The following is a 19,344-nucleotide window of genomic DNA, read 5'->3' on the forward strand; positions in this document are numbered from 1 at the left end:
AATAGCTCAGGCCCTATTTATGAGGTTGCCGATAAGGCCAATCTTATAGAAGTTGAACTGTAAAAGCTTCAGCGAGAAGTGTCTCCTTTTTCAGAAAGAATAAATATTTTAAAAAATGCTGCCAAGCCCACTGAACACATTGCAGAGCGCAACGTTTGAATGTTCCAGGTGACTTGAGTATTGTGTAGCAAATAAAATGTACAGAGTCCCATTTCAGGGCGTACTCTAACTCAGTCACTAGAACAGGCATTCAAACAAAAGTCAACCCTATTGAACAGGTTGTATGTAGGGTTGAATGATCCACTCCTGTTCCTCAAGTTGAATGAGCCACCATTTCTCAGCAGTTCAGCAGCTGAATTGCAAACTCATAGTTGAAACCCCACGACACAAAGTGAGCCAAATAACTTCATATTAATTCAAAATGAAGATCGAGGCTCTGGTTTCTTGTTATTCCTTATAAAACTTTGAAGAGACACCCAGGTTGTGACTAATGCCACCAGCTAATGGTTTCTGTATCTGCTGTAACAGACTGTTTTTACAGAAAAGTTTAGTCATTTCAACATTGTAAAACCCCAGTGCTGAGCCCAGGCTAGACATTCAGCAGGAAATGGATCAATTGGAATTAAGTAACCTTTCAAAGGATAAAATACCCCCACCTTTTAGCTATCAGGAACTAATATTTACTACAGATTGCGAAGATAAATGTGTAGTTTTGCTGAGAAATTGGCTTCAGAAGGAAAGTTTCACAAACAAGTACATGCTGCCAATGTACAGCAAAAGGCTAAAGTTCAGGTACTTCCAAAAACTTACTTTGGGAACTTAGCTTAACGAAGATTAAAGTTTCAAACGAAGAAAGATCTGGATTAAAGTTTCCATTTTCTACAACAAAAGACACATTTAGTCAGTTTCTTGTTCTGCCTTCTATTGACCTATGCTCACTGTGTATTTCTTCCAACGATTTCTGTTACTGTTGCTCCTTGCAACACAACTTTGAAGACAGGAGACTGGGAATTATATTGAATGATATTTTCAGCTCATGTTGAATGCTTCACTTTAAATATTAGAGAGAAAAGTTTGATGTGAAGACACAAAACAGTGTGAATATAATAAACATTCACTCCCACCACCATCTCCTAACTCCCCAAGGCACAAGAGTGCTCTCCCATTGCCTGGATGAGTGCAGTTCCAACAGCGCTCAGAAAGTTCAATGTCATCCCAAGACAAAGCAGCCCAATTAATCGGCATCCGCAAGCTTTCAACATTCCCTCCCTCCACCGCCGACGCACAGTGCCAGCAGTGTGTGTACCATCTACAAGGTGCACTGCAGCAACTCACCAAGACTCCTCCAATAGCACTTCCAAATCTGCAATCTCTACCAACTCGAAGGACAAAGGCAGCAAACACATGGGAACATCACCGGCTGCAAGTTCTCTTCAAAACACTCACCATCCTGACTTGGAAATATATCGCCGTTCCTTCACTGTCGCTGGGTCAAAATCCTGGAACTCCCTTCCTAACAGCACTGTGGGTGTACCTACACCACATGGACTGCAGCGGCTCAAGATGGCAGCTCACCACCAAAGCTATTGGGAATGGGTAATAAATGCTGGCCTAGCCAGCGATGCCAATGTCCCAGGAATGAATAAAGAGGCCATTAACATACGGTAGTAGCGAATCAATGAAATAACAAGTCGTCAAACCTGGAAAACTAGTTTCGAGATGATTGGCTGATTGCTTTCAAGAGAAAAACTGAATTATTAAATTTACAAACATACGAACTCGGAGCAGGAATAGGGCCACTCGGCCCTTCGAGCCTGTTCGAGGCTGATCTGAATGTAACCTTAACCTCACATTCCCGCCTACCCCCACAACCTTTCACCCCCTTCTATTAATCAAGAATCTACCGAGCTCTGCTTTTAAAATATTCAAAGACTCTGCTTCCACCGCCTTTTGAGGAAAAGGGTTCCAAAGACTCTCAACCCTCTGTGTGAAAAAATAAACAATTTCACATTAGCCCACATTATGCTCCATTTGCCAGATCTTTGGCCACTCACTTAATTTATCTATGTAGCCTTCTTATGTCCTCTTCACAATGTGAATATGGTAGCAGAGTTGTTATGTTACTGGACTAGCAACCCAGAAGCCTGATCTCATGGACTTGAGACGTAAAATCAAATCCCACCTTGGCAGCTGAGGAAATTTAAATTAAATCAAATCAAAAGCTAATCTCTGCAATGTTGACCATGAAACTACAATCTGCTTTACTAATACCCTTTAGGGGAAGGAAATCTGCTGTCCTTACCTGGTCTGGCCTACATGTGACTCCAGACCCACAGTAACGTGGTTGCTCTTAAATGCCCTTAAAATGTCCAAGCAAGTCGCTCAGTTATATTCAAGAAGGTGGCTCACCATCACTTTCTCAAGGTTGGTTAGGGAGCATCTTGGCAGTGATGTCCACATCTGTGAATGATTGAAAAAAACACACAAGTGTAATGTATTTAGAAACTCAGAAACAGACCCAGGCCATTCAGCCCACCCAGCTTGTTCCATTATTAGGTAGTTCATAGCGTATCTGCATCTTAACTCCATCCTGTCGACTTGGTGGAAAAAAGATTTAGAGAAACGCTACCCTAACTGCGAGGTTGTAACGATCAGGAAAGTTTGGACAGGCTAAGGCACATTTCCTCTAGAGCAGTGAAGGCGGAGGGCTGACCTGATCGAGGTCCTTTAAGAATTTGGATGGATTGAAGGGCTGCCTTAAAAAAGGATACAGAGGTAGAGGGGTGGCGAGGTTTAGGAAGGGAATTCCAGAGGTTAAGGCCCAGGCAGCTGAATACCTGGCCGCCCAATGGTGGAGGGATTAAAACCAGGGATGCTCAAGGGGCCAGAATTTGGAGGGTGTGGGATCTCGGAGCATTGCGGGGCTGGAGGAGAGTTGCGGGGGTGGGGGGTTGTGGTGGGGGTAGGCCACCGAGAAAGAATTTCGAGGCAATGCTGGACCAGCTCTCTTCCTGTGAGGTTCTGCAAACGACTGTACTCCCAATGAAGCTAATCCTCCGCTATGAGAATCCGACCAATTCCCAGCACAGGACCTGATCTCTAAGCTATCACGATGAAATCCTTCCCAATCGGGAGAATTTATCAAATGGTCTTTTGGAAACTAGAGTGTCACCAACCAACCACTAATTTAGTTGTTTCCTCAAAGCAGTCAATCAGTTTATAAGAGGCGTTTGCACAATTTGAATTGAAAACTGGTGTAGAAATGAAAGACTGCACTGAAATCCCTGGGTATAGGGACACGCTTGCATGCAGAAAGAAGACTCAGTAACAGCCCCAACAAATCTTGAACAGGGTAAAACCAGCCTGATAATTCTACAAAGGAAGACTGAAAGAGGTTTGCATTTCTGATCGTATCTCTCAGGATTTCAAAGTGAGTGTGAATTCCTTTGAAGTAAAACGACTTGTGTCAAACTCCGGTCCTGACATGGTACATAACGGAAATGTACCAGAGATTTGTCTTCTGAATGGTGGGTTTGCGAGTGGGAGTGAAGGAAGAAAGGGGAATCAGAATGGAAACATTGACAAATTTCCCGCAAACAGACATCTACCTTTCCCTGCAGGTTTTTGATGATGGAGGTGAGGGCCCAAGGAATACACTGTTCCCATGCCTAAAGCTCAAAGCCGTACACAACATACTCGAACACATCGACAATCGGCACCGTTAGTTTAGTCAAATTATTGTGGAAGGAAGATTCATGTCTGGAACACAATGCCACTAAGAGTGGTGGAAGCAGATTCAATGACAGCTATTGAAAAGGAATTGGATAAATACCTGAAAGGCAGAACTCGGTGGGACCATGGGGGACAAAGCAAGACAAAGTGGGATTAATTGGACAGCATTTTTAAAGAGTTGGCACATGCACGATGGGCTGAATGAGCTCCTCCAGGGCTGTGTAATTCTCTGCCCCTGTTCCATGGTCAGGTTGCACAGGGAATCACAAGGGGATGGTGAAATATTGCCTTATCCATAAGGTTAAAAGAAAAAGAAAACATTTGTGGATCGTGTTCGGAAATAATTTGTTCTGTATATTCCACACATGTGTGCCATTGTGTTTATGTCACTGTTAAAAACAAAGAGTTTGGAAATTAAATACTTCCAGATCTTTCTCAAATACTTCCAGATCTTTGAATAATTTGAACGACAACTTCTCAAGTTCCTTCCACACTGGGAGTGAGACAAACGCCGGGTTTGAATTTGTAGCTGATTTGATTGTTTTTTTGTGTTGGAAATTGCTTTCTAATTTGCATTTGAACACAAGGGTTGAGTCAAATCAGATGAAGGGCAATCGGAGGTTGCTTTCAAACAGAACTGCTTGTGTGACAGGAGTGTCTGCAAGAGCCTGTGTATTCATGTCCTGGGTAAGGTGACTGCAGTTTAAGCGTAACAGAGCACATGGCTCCAGTGGTTGGGTAGAGTTCTTATACAACTCAACTCACTTAGTTTAATAATTGTTTTGCTAAAAACATACAGTTGGGAGGAGGCCATTCAGCCCCTCCAGCCTATTCTGCTATGCAAAAAAAAAATCAATTCCTGGTCTGTAACTTAACTCTAGTCGCCCTGATTCCATTACACAAATCTTGCAATCTCAGTTTTGACGTTTTAGGTTGACTTCCAGCATCCACGGCTTTTTAGGGGAGCGAGTTCCAGATTTCCATTACCCTTGGTGTGAAATGCTTCCCGACATCGCCCCTGAATGGCTGAGCACTAATTTTAAGGGTCTGCTCCAATGTTCTGAGCTCACCAACCGGATTAAATAGTTTCTCTCTCTCTATCCTATCAAACCTCTTAAGCAACTCAATTCTATCACCCCTTAATTTTCTAAACTCGAGTGAATACAATGCTTGTTGTGCAAGCCGTCATCTTGATTTAACCCTGGTGAGACCTACACCTAAGTTCAGCAAAGTGCAGAACACATGTTAAAACAAACGATACTTCTATTGATTTTAATGGCATCCTTGATCTTTTTTGTTTTCAAATAACAGTTGGCAGTTAACTGTTCTCTGCTGCATTCTTCATGGCAACACCACTACCAATTAGAGTCTACTTGACAACCAATCAGCACGCTTTTTTCTTTATTCTTTCAGTGGATGTGGGCATTGTTGGTAAGGCCAGCATTTGTTGCCCATCCCTAATTGCCCTTGGACTGACCTTGCTAGACCAGTTCAGAGGGCAATTAAGAATCAACCACATTGCTGTGGGTCTAGAATCACATGGAGGCCAGATCACATAATGGCAGATTTCCTTCCCTAAAGGACATTAGTGAACCAGATGGGTTTTTATGACAATCGATGATAGTTTCATGGTCACCATTACTGAGACCTAGCTCTATATTCCAGATTTATTAACTGAATTTAAATTCCACCAGCTGCCATTGTGGGATTTTAACCCATATGTCCCCAGAGCATTAGTCTGGGCCCCTGGATTACTAGTCCAGTGTCATTATGGACTTTATGGTCATCTGGAGTGCAAAGGGACTTGGGAGTCCCAGTCCAGGATTCTTTTAAGGTTAACTTGCAGGTTGAGTCGGTAGTTAGGAAGGCAAATGCAATGTTGGCATTTATTTCGAGAGGACTAGAATATAAAAGCAGGGATGTGCAGCTGAGGCTTTATAAGGTACTGGTCAGACCACATTTAGAATATTGTGAGCAATTTTGGGCCCCGTATCTCAGGAAGGATGTGCTGGCCCTGGAGAGGGTCCAGAGGAGGTTCACGAGAATGATCCCAGGACTGAAAGGCTTAACATATGAGGAACGTTTGAGGACTCTGGGTCTATACTCGATGGAGTTTAAAAGGATGAGGGGGGATCTGATTGAAACTTACAGAATACTGAAAGGCCTGGATAGAGTGGACGTGGGGAAGATGTTTCCATTAGTAGGAAAGACTAGGACCTGAGGGCACAGCCTCAGAGTAAAGGGAAGACTTTTTAGATCAGAGATGAGGAGAAACTTCTTTAGATAGAGAGTGGTGAATCTATGGAATTCATTGCCACAGAAGGCTGTGGAGGCCAGGTCATTGAGTGTATTTAAGACCGAGATAGATAGGTTCTTGATTGGTAAGGGGATCAAAGGTTACGGGGAGAAGGTGGGAGAATGGGGTTGAGAAACTTATCAGCCATGATTGAATGGCAGAGCAGACTCGATGGGCCGATTGGCCTGATTTCTGCTCCTATGTCTTATGGTCTTATTATGCCACCACATGCAGTATAAATTATTGTTCCCCATTACAGTTGGAAAATGCTTGCATCTGTCCTGATGAGTGCCAGACAAAATGCTTCCACAGCATGTCTTTTTTAGTAATACTTATTATTTTTTTGTTGTTTCAAGGGTTTCCCAGGGGACATTGGTTTACCAGGCCCTAATGGACCAGAGGGCCCAAAGGTAGGTTGAAAAAACAAACCTAATCTGTCTATCAAATTAACAAGGAATGCTCAAAAGAGAAAGAGAGACAAATTAATGACCTTTCACCAGAACTGGAAGCTGTTACAGATGAACACGTTTCTAAGCAAGTGCAGTGGTAGGATAATAATAGAGCCTTGTCATTTGGGTTGAGTGAGTGGTTAACTGACAAGGGATGGTGGTGCAAAGCCAAAGGGAGTGATATTGAGGTAAGTCAAGAAACAAGAGTTGGGTCCAATGGGGATGAAAACAGAATTGCAAAGCAGGAGGCAAAATCTGGCTCAGCATTGCAGCAGAAACAAGATGGGCAGATCCCGGGGAGGTGGACCTTCCCATGGGCTGGGTATCAGTAGGGTATCGCTACCTCAAGCACCTGCCCATCCTTCTTCTGCTGCCAGTCGATGTGGTGCACCTATCCTCCCAACATGGGCATGCTTGGGATGGATGAGGAAATGACCAGGAGATCAGGAAATCGGAGGCTGCCACATCTTCACTCAAATGTTTAATTGGCCAACATGCCTTCTGAAACCTGACATGTTGCCTAGCTCCTGTCCTGCCTCCATTGAAGCTGCAAGTGGGAGGGTTGGGGTTTATTGTTTAGATTTGTCAGGTTTTAACACCTCACATAACCCCAACTCCACCCACTTTTGGGGTGATGAATCAACGCAAAAATCTGCTTGCTTTACACTTGGTATGTGGGGCTGGAGTGGGGGATGGGTGTTGGTGGGGAGTCATGAAGGTAAACGGGCTATGGGGGTGGTGGTGGCGGGGAAAAGATCATGTGATGAGACTTCTAGGAATCCATCCAACCAGAGTTGGCAATCCTTGGCAAGGAAGAACTTCAACAACTTGCTTTGACCTCAAATGACCACTTATTGTGTAAGGCTAGGAGGGAATACTCCAATTTTACACTTCTTCAGTTCTCTGCCTGAAGTCAGGCCCGACCCACCGCACCATGATCTCCGCCAAGGTGGAGCAAGGAGGCAGGTCTCGATCCACCCCAATAGGGATCGAACCCCATGCCTCTGGTATCAATCTGACCCACACTGTCCATCCAGCCAACCGCACACCCCAATCCCCCAAGGAGTCCGAGTTGCTGCGGCAACATGCACTTTCCATGGATGTTGTAGTCTGGAGCTATGAACAGCTCCAACATCCTTTCCATCACACAGCTGATCAGGAATCCCTTCAGATCTTACCGCCTACCTTTGGCGTGGGTTGGAAGAATTTACGGGTTGACAATCAACTTGTTTGGCAGCATTATGCACTCACCTTCCTTGGCCATCAAGTCCTGGGGTGGGACTTGAACTCAGAGCTTCTGGCCCAGAGGCAGGGATGCTGCCCACTGCACCACAAGACCTCCCTTAATTTTGCACTTAGGCATTGCAAAGGAAAATTATCTGAATCCACAATACACTCAATCCACAACAGTGAGGCTACACCATGCTAACAGGTACAGTGTCTCTGTCATGGGAGCTTTGTGTCACGGTTTTCAGTTTTATCATTTTTTTAATGGCGTGTCATGTATCAATTTACTCAATAAGTTTCTCTTATGAAGAAAGAATATACTTTCTTTTGGAATTCTGTCACTCTGCAGTAAAGTTTTGTTTTGCTAACCCTGATGCACTGTTTTTTATAATGTTAATTTTTGTGTGTGTGTGGAACTGTTTAGGGTGGTCCAGGTGACAGAGGACCATTGGGACCACAGGGGCCAAAGGGACAAGAGGTAAGCAAGAAGAAACTCACTGAGGGGGAATCAGTAAAACATTAATCTCCCAAATCACAAGAACAACATCTGACATTCCTCAGAAGTCCAATTTGTCAAATGTATTGAACAGTTCATGTTCACATCAGGGCATTTCCTGGCGTGTGCCTCATTAAATCTGTTATTGAGAGAAACATTTGCACTTATGAGCTGGATTTTCATTCTCCACGTGGGTAGCAGCTGTTGGGACATTTCCTGGCTTGGCCAGCCTAGCCTGCCTTGCAATAAACTACCTGCAAGGACGGGATTTTCATTGCTGGGGGGAGGGGGGTTGGTGATGCTAGCTGCAGTCAGCTCAGCCAACCCAGGAAAGAGTCCACAGGCCATCACAGGGGCTGCTGAGCTTGGGAGGTGGACTGTAAACAAGACCCGTCTCAGTGCTGGGCGACTTCGTCCCAATTATAATAAAAAAGGTAAGGGTCCCCCTGTCCTCAGCCCTCACAACCCCTCACGCCCCACACATTCCCCATGCCACATCCCCATGCCACCTTATGCCCATTACCCATCTCCTAAGGCCCCCATGCCAAGCAATGGCACTTTCATGCCCATTCCCCCACTATGCACTGTGTAGAACCAATGATCTTGACAGTAACAGTAGGATGTGTAGAAACAAAACTTCAAAAGCAACAGTAATTCATTGACAATTTCCCACTTTAGTTACAAACTCCTTTTTTAACCACAAGAAAATAAAAGTGTCAATCATCCAGACCCTTTAAAGTATTAAAGCAGAAATTGCAAACAATTGAAACCACTATATCATGTGTAAATAAACATGGTGTAACTTACAGCATAGATTAGAGACGCGGTACTGTCAATCAGGCAATGTTTTCCCTGGGGCTCAGGTATTTTAGTACTCAAACGAATGTCTAGGCTCTCAAGAGTACATAACCATAAGACCATAACACGTTGGAGCAGAAGTAGGCCTTTCAGCCCATCGAGTCTGCTCCGCCATTCAATGAGATCATGGCTGATCTGATAATCCTCAACTCCACTTTCCTGCCTTTCATTCCCTTACTGATTAAAAATCTGTCTATCTCAGCCTAGAATATACTTAACGACCCAGTCTCTACAGCCCTCTGCAGTAAAGAATTCCACAGATTCACTACCCTCTGAGAGAAGAAATTCCTCCTCATCTCTGACTCCTTACTCTGAGATTATGCCCTCTGGTCCTCGAATTTCCCACAAGGGGAAACAACCTCTCAGCATCTACCTTGACAAACCCCCTAAGAATCTTATTTGTTTCAATAATGAGGCTTGGCTGAGAGGCCAGAAATCCATTAACTTGTTGAAACACCTGAGCCCCAAGGAAAACATTGCTTGATCGATAGCTCTGGCTCTTTGATCTTTTCTGTCAATTGCACAATGTTTATTTACACAAGTTAAAGAGGTTTCTGCACCTGCAGTTTCAGCTATTGATACTTTGAATTGTCCAGATAATTGGTATTTTCATTGTCCTGCAGTAAAAAGGTAGATTTTTTTCAGAAAGTGGAAAGTTCTCAATGAATGACTTTTTTAAAAGCCTTTTTTTAAGACATACTACTGTCAGTATAGGGCTCATTGGTTGTATACAATGTATAGTGAGTAAATGGGCATGGGAGTTCCATAGCTTGGCATGGGCAGCCTAGTGACCGTAGGGGTTGGGTGGGGGCATCCCTTGGCATAAGGGGCATGAGTAGACATGGGGAGTGGGTGGCGGGCCACACCTTGGCATGGGAGGGGGTAAATGGTTGGGGGACATTTTCAACTTACCTTTTCAAAGGTTCCCTCATGCAGACTATTGTTCATGACAACTTATGATCATCTGATCGGGGTGATGTAAGGAAGCATTTATTCACATAAAGGTTAGTAGAAATCTGTTACTCTCTTTCCCAAAAAAGTATTGAGGCTGAGGGTCAATTGAAAATTTCAAAACTCAGATTGATAGATTTTTTTGTGGGGTAAGGGTATTAAGCATTCAGAGCCAAGATGGATAGAAAGAATTAAGATACAGAACAGTCATGATCTCGCTGAATGGTGGAACAGACTTGAGGGACTGAATGGCCTCCTCCTGTTCTTGTGCACAGGTTGACGGAGGGTGAGTACAGAATCAGGCTTGATTGTCATATCCTTCATGGTCAGACCCAATGCTGACATTTATACGATAAGTATGTGTGGAAAATAGCCCACAAAAATAAAAACAGAAAATGCTGGAAACACTCAGGAGGTCAGACAGCATCAGGGGAGAGAGAAATGAGGGCCCAAATCTTCCGGTCTCAGGATCGTCGGAGACCAGGCTTATGGTTGAAGATACGCGGACCCTGTGTGGAAGTTCTGATGTGTGGATCTCTGTGGGAATTGCCTACAAAGTTTCAACTTCCGATGGGCAATTCCCATATTCCCCAGGACCCTTCATGAAAGCCTCTGACCCTGAGTTACAGTTGGAGACTTTGGACAGTTCAGTGGCACTTACCTGGGTAAACCCAGGAAATGTTAGATAGAAAAAGCCTAGTCTAACACCTGGATAACTACACAGCTAATCCCCTAATCATTCCCCTGACTTTCCACCTGACCTGACCCAACTACCCCACTACCCCATCCCACTTCACTACCCCCTGACCCAACCCGACTACAAGCCCCCCAGCCACCCAACTATCATCTTGAATTGAGTGCCCTCCATACCCCCCAGATACCCCCTGACCCGACCCAACTACCCCCCGACCCAAGTGCCCCCCAGATCCTCTGACTACCCTTCAACCCCCCGACTACTTCCCTCCAATCTGACCTGACTGCCCACTCACCCACTCACCCCTACCCACCTACCCAACTCGCCCACTTACCCGTCTACTGACTTACCCACCTCAACCGCCTCACCTCTCTCACCCACCTACACACTTACCCACCTACCCACTTATCCACCTCACCCACCTACCCACCTCCACAACCTGCCCTCTACCCGCTACCCACCTACCCACTTACCAACCTACCCATTCACTCATTCACCCACTTATCCACTCACCCATTCACTCATCCATTTGAACTGGACATTTAAACTTACCAACTGTCTTCCCCAACTCTGCTCTGCTCCGACGAAATTCCCCGAGGGACACTGCATATTTCTGGGAATTGCTGAGGAAGAGAGAGGTTGTTGAAGCTTTTCATCATCAGGACAGAATTCCCAAGAATACCAATTGTAAAGGGAATGGCAATTTACAGCATGAGAAGATGGTGCTAATTGGTTGGCAGGTGGACTCTGGTAGAGGCGTTGCCATGGAGAATGCACCATGGGACCGTTAACTGCCAAGCTTTGTTTAAATTCAAACCAGATTGGTTAACCCTGTTGATCACAGGGGATGTTTTGCTTCAGCTATACAACTGCTCACAGGGAAGGAGGTGGGTTAATAATCCAGAGACCCTGGGTAATGCTCTGGGGACCCGGGTTCAAATCCATCTATGGCAGATGGGGGAATTTGAATTCTATTAAAGTCTGACTGTGAATTGATTGTCATTAAGACCCATCTGGTACACTAATGTCCAATAGGGAAGGAAACCTGCTGTCCTTACCTGGTCTGGCCCACATGTGATTTTGGATCCACTGCAATCTGACTGACTCTTAAATGCCCTCTGAGTTTGTCAAGAGCAATTAGGGATGGGCAATAAATGCTGGCCTATGATGCCCATGAATCCATCCCCAAAATATTCAATGACACTGCCTTCTGAGGCAGAGAGTTCCAAAGACACACAACTCTGTGAGAGAAAAAAATTCTCCTCATCTCTGTCATATAAGGGCATCCCCTAATTTTAACACAGTGGCCCCTAGTTCTGGACTCACCCACAAGAGGAAATATCCTTTCCATGTCCACTTTGTCAAGACCATTCAGGATCTTACATACTTCAATCAAGTCACCCCTCACTCTTCTAAACGCCAGCCCACTCTGTCCAACCTTTCCCCATATGTCAGCCCACTCATTCCAGGTATCAATCTAGTAAACCTCCTCTGAACCTCCTGCAATGCATTTACATCCTTCCTTAAATAAAGAGACCAAAGCTGCACATAGTATTTGAGATGTGGTCGCACCAATGTCCTGTATAAGTGAAGCATAACATCCTTACTTTTATGTTCAATTCCTCTTCTAATAAAGGATAGCATTCCATTAGCCTTCTTAATGACTTGCTGTACCTGCATACTAACTTTTTGTGACTCATGTACTAGAACACCTAGATCCCTCTGCACCTTGGAAATCTGCAGTCATTCTCTGTTTCAGTAATACTCTGTTTTTTTAATTCCTCCTGCCAAAGTGAACAACTTCACATTTTCCCACATTAAACTCCATTTGCCAGATCTTTGCCCACTCACTCAACCTACCTATATCCATCTGCAACCTCCTATGTCCTCTTCACAACATATTTGCCTACCTAACTTTGTGCCATCTGCAAATTTAGCTACCATGCCTTCACTCCCCTCATCTAAGTTATTGATATAAATTGTAAAAAGCTGAGGTCCTGGCATAGACCCCTGTGGGTCTCCACTTGTCACATCCTGCCAATCTGAAAAAGACCCTTTTATGCCTACTCTCTGTTTTCTGCCAGCCAGCCAATCTTCTATCCATGCTAACCCCTACACCATAACCTTTGAATAACTCTTATCAAATGCCTTCTGGAAATCCAAGTACAGACCATAAGACCATAATATATAGGAACAGAAGTAGGCCATTCAGCCCCTCGAGTCTGCTCCTCCATTCAATGAGATCATGGCTGATCTGATAATCCTCAACTCCACTTTCCTGCCTTTTCCCCATAACCCTTCATTCCCTTACTGATGAAAAATCTGTCTATCTCACCCTTGAATATACTTAACAGCCCAGCCTCTATAGCCCTCTGCGGTAAAGAATTCCGCAGATTGAGAGAAGAAATTCCTCCTAATCTCTGTTTTAAATGGGCAATCCTTTATTCTGAGATTATGCCCTCTGGTCCTAGACTTTCCCACAAGGGGAAACAACCTCTCAGCGTCTACCCTGTCAAGCCCCCTAAGAATCTTATATGTTTCAATAAGGCCTCCTCTCACTCTTCTAAACTCCAATGAGTACAGGCCCAACCTACTCAACCTCTCCTCATAAGAAAATCCCTCCATCCCCAGGATCAACCTAGTGAACCTTCTCTGAACTGCCTCCAATGCCAGTACATCTTTCCTTAGATAAAGGGACCAAAACTGTTCACAGGATTCTAGGTGTGGTCTAACTAGAGCCTTGTATAGTTTTAGCAAAACTCCCCTATTTTTATACCCCATTCCCTTTGAAATAAAGGCCAACATTCCATTTGCCTTCTCTATTACCTGCTGAACTTGTATGCTAGCTTTTTGGGATTCATGCACGAGGACTCCCAAATCCCTCTGTGCTGCAGCTTTCTGCAGTCTTTCTCCTCTATTCTTCCTGCCAAAGTGCATAACCTCACACTTTCCCGCATTATATTTTATGGGCCACAGTTTGGCCCATTCACTTAACCTGTCTATATCCCTCTGTAGACTCTTTGTGTCATCCTCACCACTTGCCTTCCCGCCTATTTTTGTGTTATCCGCAAACTTGGCGATAGTACATTCATTTCCCTCATCCAAGTCATTAATATATATTGTAAATAATATATATATTACATATATAATATATATAATATACCCCTGTGACACTCCTCTAGTTACAGGTTGCCATCCTGAAAATGCCCCCCCACGGTATCCCAACTCTCTGCCTTCTACTAGTTAGCCAATCCTCTATCCATGCTAATATACTACCCCCAACACCATGGGCTCTTATCTTATTAAGTAACCTTATGTGTGGGACCTTATCGAATGCCTTTTGGAAATCCAAATATATTACTGGTTCCCCTTTATATACCCTGCTTGTTACCTCCTCAAAGAATTCTAATAAGTTTGTCAGGCATGATTTCCCCTTCATGAAGCCATGCTGACTCTGCTTGATTAGATTATGTATTTCTAAATGCTCTGCTGTTACATCCTTTATAACAGACTCTAACATTTTCCCAATGACAGATGTTAAGCTAACTGGCCTTTGGTTACCTGTTTTTTGTCTCCCTCCCTTTTTGAATAAGGGTGTTACATTGGCAGTTTTCCAACCCTCTGGGTCTTTTCCAGAATCTAAGGGTTCTTGGAAGATTACTACCAGTGCATCCACTATCTCTGCAGCTATTTCCTTAAATATCCTAGGATGCACCCATCAGGTCCAGGTGACTTATTGGCCTTTCGCCCCATTAGTTTCCCTCATACTTTTTCCCTAGTGATAGTTATTGTATTTATTTCCTCCCACCCTTTCGCTTCGTGATTATTTAGTATTTTTGGAATGCTATTCGTGTCTTCTACCGTGAAAACTGATGCAAAGTATTTATTCAACTCTGCCATTTCCTGGTTCCCCAGCCTCATTTTCTAACAGTCCTATATTGGCTTTGGCCTCTCTCTTCCTTTTTCTTTATTTAAAGAAGCTCTTACTGTCTGTTTTTATATTACTTGCTAGTTTACCCTCAAAGTTTATTTTCATGTCACGTAAAAACACAGCACATCTACAGGCTCCCCTTTATCCACAGCGTATGTTAGTTTTTCAAAGAACTTCAATAACTTGATTAAGCATGATTCCCCTTTCACAAAACCATGCTGACTCTACCCAATTGCCTTGATTTATTCTAAGTGCCCAATTATAACCTTCTTAATGGTCAATTCTAACATCTTCCCTACTTCAGACGTCAAGCTAACTGGCCTATGGTTTCCTTTTTTCTGTCTCCCTCCCTTCTTGAATTGGGGGGTTATATTTGCTACTTTCCAGTCTGATGGAACCTTTCCAGAATCTAGGGCATTTTGGAAAATTAACACCAACACATCTGCCACCTCATTAGCCACATCTTTTAAGACCCTGGGATGAAGTCCATCAGGAGCCGGAGACTTGTCAGCCCACAGCTCCATCAGTTTGCTCAGTACCACTTCCCCAGGGATTGTAATTTCACTAAGCTCCCCTCTCCCTTCCACCTCCTGATTTACAGCTATTACTGGAATGTTTTTTATATTCTCTATGGTGAAGACAGAAGCAAAATATTTGTTCGTTTCATCCACCATTTCCTTATTATCTACTATTGACTCCCCATTCTCACTCTGTAAAGGACCAAAACTTACTTTACTTATTCTTTCCCTGTTTACATACCCGTAGAAGCTCTTGCTATCCATTTTTACATTTCTATCTAGCTTCCTCTCACACTCTACTTTTTTCTCCTGATTAACCTTTTAGTCATTCTCTGCCTTTTCTTTATATTCTGACCAATCATCTGACCTGCCACTCATCTTTGTGCAATTATATTCTTTTTCCTTAAGTTTGATGCTTTCCTTAACTTATTTAGTTAATCACGGATGGTGAGTCCTCTCTTTAAAATGTTTCTTTATAGTAGGAATATACTTATTCTGTGTATTCTGAAATATCTCCTTAAATGTCTGCCACTGCTTCTCTATTGATCTATCCCCTAGCCTAGTATCCCAGTTCACTTCAGTTAGCTCAGCTTTCATGCCCACGTAGTTGCCATTATTTAAGTTTAAAATACTAGTCTTAGACCCACTCTTCTCCCTTTCAAACTGAATATAAAATTCAACCATATTGTGATCTCTGCTACCTAGGGGTGCTTTCACTCTGAGGTCATTAATTAATCTTGTCACATTACACAATACCAAGTCTAATATAACCTGTTCTCTGGTTGGTTGTGAAGGAAGATAGGAAGGCGTTAGGCTTTGAGTAAGTGAAAGGCGGGGGGGGGGACGAGATGAAGAGCAAAAGGGAAAGTGTTAGGGTAGAAGGCAGGAGAAATTAACTGGTAAAAGTTTTCATGATACAAAGGGAAATGGACTGGCAATGTTATAGTAAAAAGCAAAAGAATTGACGAAAATGGGTGTGAGTGCCAGAATAATGAACAGTTGTGTCCAAAAGCAAAACCACAAAAAATAAGATTAAGATCGCCACGTATGAAAACAATACAGAAACAAAATACTGTAGGGTTCAACAGAGTTTGCAGCCTGAGATTCTTGAAGCCAATGTAAAGTCCAGAGTCTGTAAAGTGCCTAATCAAAAGATGTCCTGCTGTTCTGGGAGCTTGCATTGTGCTTCAATGGAATATGCAGCAGCCCGAGGATGGAGATGCTAGTGCATCAAGGAGGACTAAAATTACAGGCCATTAGAAGCTCGGGATGAAGCTTGTGGACTGAGCAGAGGTGTTCCACAAAGCAGTCACCCAATCTGCACAGTCTGTAAACGGATATTAGGTGAAATAAGTGGGTAAAACTTTGGCAGGTGGCGTATAATCTGGAAAAATGTGAGGTTGTCCACTTTGGCAGGAGGAACAGAAAAGCAAAATATCATTTTAATGGAGGGAGACTGCAGAATGCTGCAGTCCAGAGGGACCTGGGCGTCTTTGTATATGAATCACAAAAAGTCAACATGCAGGTACAGTAAGCGATTAGGAAGGCAAATGTAAGGGAGGGTGGAGCACAAAAGGAGGGAAGTCTTGCTACAGCTGTACAGGGCATTGATGAGGTCACACCTGGTGTACTGTGTACTGTTTTGGCCACCATATTTAAGGAGTGACACACTTGCATTGGAAGCAGTTCAGAGAATTTATTCCTGGGATGAGGGGGTTGTCTTATGAGGGAAGGTTGAGCAGGTTGGGCCTATACTCACCAGGGTTTAGAAGAATGAGTGGTGATCTGTTGAAGGGTCATGAGGACTCGAAACGTCAACTTTGCTCTTCTCCGCCGATGCTGCCAGACCTGCTGAGTTTTTCCAGGTATTTCTGTTTTTGTTTTGGATTTCCAGCATCCGCAGTTTTTTGTTTTTAAAAAAAATGGGTCTCCCTTTTAAAATGAAGATGAGAAGGAATCCCCTCTCTCAGAGAGTTGTTAATCTTTGGAATTCACTGGGCCAAAGAGCCAGTGGAGGCTGGGTCATTGAATATATTCAAGACTGAGTTAGACAGGTTTTTGATCTACAATGGAGTCAAGAGTTATTGAGGGTGGGTGGGGTAGAGGGTGGGGGTGAGAGGGGGTGAGGGGGGGGGGTGGGGGGTGCATGGCAGACAGTCAGATCAGCCATGATCTTATTGAATCGCAGAGCAGGTCTGAGGTGCTGAATGGCCTAATCCTGCTCCTATTCCTTCTGTTCACATTGTGAGCAGCGAATACAATACACTAAACTGGAAGAGGTGCAAGTAAATCACGGCTTCACCTACTGCAATAACTGGAAAATAGCAGGCTAGGTGAGGCACCTTCAGGGTATACAAAGACTGAGGGGACTGGAAACTCCCACTGAAAGTCAATGGACTTCTGCCTCCCATCCTGTCCGCAGCGTTCCCTGCCGAGGGCGGGAACAGAAAATCCCGGCCATGGAAATGCACCTCAGCTACAGTCAATGTCATCAGGAACAAAGAAAAATTGGAAAGAATGGACCAGGTCTTGCCTGAGTGCGACATCTCGGAGTCCGCGCTGTTAATTGGACTTTCCCTTCCCCTTTCAACTGAAAAACATTTTGCGCCATAACTAACTGGAAACATGAACTGATAACAGCACGGTGAGGGCAACAGGGCATCTAGGAGCTCAGTGAACAACAGGACCAACAGTGTCTCCTTAACCAATGAGATTTAAGGATTGACAAAGGAACTGAGCAACAACAGAGTTAGATATTGGGTGAATTAGAGTCAAATTAGGCACAGAAAGGAAAAGAGAGAATGAAATATTAGATTAAGAGAAAAAAAGACAAAATAAAATGTAACAAGAAATCTCTAACAACAGTTTACTACCTAAAAAGTTTAAATTGTCCCCTTTCTGGGCCAGAGAGGTTGGCATGACATTAAGAATAATTACCTAGTTGCAAGGATGCTCAAACACAGTCAACAGCCTTAATTTTCTACAATTAATATGCAAGTATTTAAAACTAACTTGGAAGGCTAAGGCTGAGAGACTGTGTGCAGCTAATGGCTTAAATGGACCAGCAAATACTGGACATTTACAAATCATGTCTTCTCTCTTCACCCCTGTGTTAATGTTACATTAATTATGTTGTTAAGATACACAGGTGGCGGGCATTGTTTAATTAAGTACTTATAAAAAGGGACTGCCTGGGCATCATGTGGGCTGGTGTGCATCTTTAGCTCTGGGAACAACATTGTAGTTTAATTAAGTTTCCTTTAAAAATGTTGTCTTTTGTTACAGTGTCCCTTTAAGGGGCTATCACTTTAATATGTTAATTTACCCATTTGTTTAATGTTGTACTCAAAAGACTACAAAAGGGGGACTCCTGGGACACTGGGTTAGTAGGTAGGAGATAAACGTATGTAATGCTGCATTCTGTAAATAAAACCATTATTAAGAAAAGGATTTGCTTCTAGTTTCATATTTTACCATCTGGCTTTGGATTCAATTAACACCCTGTACTCAATGGCCAATTTGTATATTAATAAAAGCTTGCATTACAAGGTTTTCTGCCAATATGTTTTATTCTAATTTCTGCTGTACATTTTGTGATTGTGGACATTATAATATCTAACATATTTGCAAATTTATCCTTGTTCCAAAGGGGGATGAAGGCCCATTGGGACCTCCGGGAAGCCATGGACCACTGGTAAGATCTAAACCTTACAAATACAACACTTCTTCAGAATTGTAAGCAAATGCCTCACATCATTGTTACGTAAGGGTGACCTGCCACAGAAACTCAGTTAACATCCTGCACTGTTAATCCTCTAAAACTCATGCAGGAAAAGTATATCATACTACGCACCATTGCACCAGTACTTTTTGAACTGAATTCATGTGTAATTAATCACATGTAAAGTGCTGATTTCCTTTTAGGAATAATGGGGCTCTTTTTGCACTTTTAGCAAAAAGCCTTTTTAATGAATCAGAGGCCTACGGGTCTTTCATTGACGTTAGCCATGTGGCTGAAATTCGTGCTAGCAGTTCTTAGCTGCAACGGGATGGTGAAAGCTGTTGCAATAGACACAAAGAAAGTTTATGTTATTCTTCAATATTTGATAAGTTTTATGGCTCTTGGCAGAAATTTTTGGCCAGATCTCTTTGCTCTATCTGATCTACACATGGGCATATGAGTAAATGGCTT

At 43.3% G+C, this 19,344-nt stretch overlaps 1 protein-coding gene across 1 annotated transcript in view; it reads left to right on the top strand.

Annotated features, from left to right (window-relative positions):
• Positions 1 to 19,344, top strand: part of col24a1 (collagen type XXIV alpha 1) — a 721,848-nt gene that overhangs the window by 557,910 nt on the left and 144,594 nt on the right. Inside the window, exons 19-21 of the mRNA XM_078561886.1 lie at positions 6,385 to 6,438; positions 8,129 to 8,182; positions 18,802 to 18,846. Of these exons, the coding sequence (XP_078418012.1) occupies positions 6,385 to 6,438; positions 8,129 to 8,182; positions 18,802 to 18,846 (153 nt within the window). The remainder of the gene's footprint in view (positions 1 to 6,384; positions 6,439 to 8,128; positions 8,183 to 18,801; positions 18,847 to 19,344) is intronic.

The sequence above is a fragment of the Cetorhinus maximus genome, chromosome 17, assembly GCF_964194155.1.
Source record: "Cetorhinus maximus chromosome 17, sCetMax3.hap1.1, whole genome shotgun sequence".
NCBI classification, from domain to species: Eukaryota; Metazoa; Chordata; class Chondrichthyes; order Lamniformes; family Cetorhinidae; genus Cetorhinus; species Cetorhinus maximus.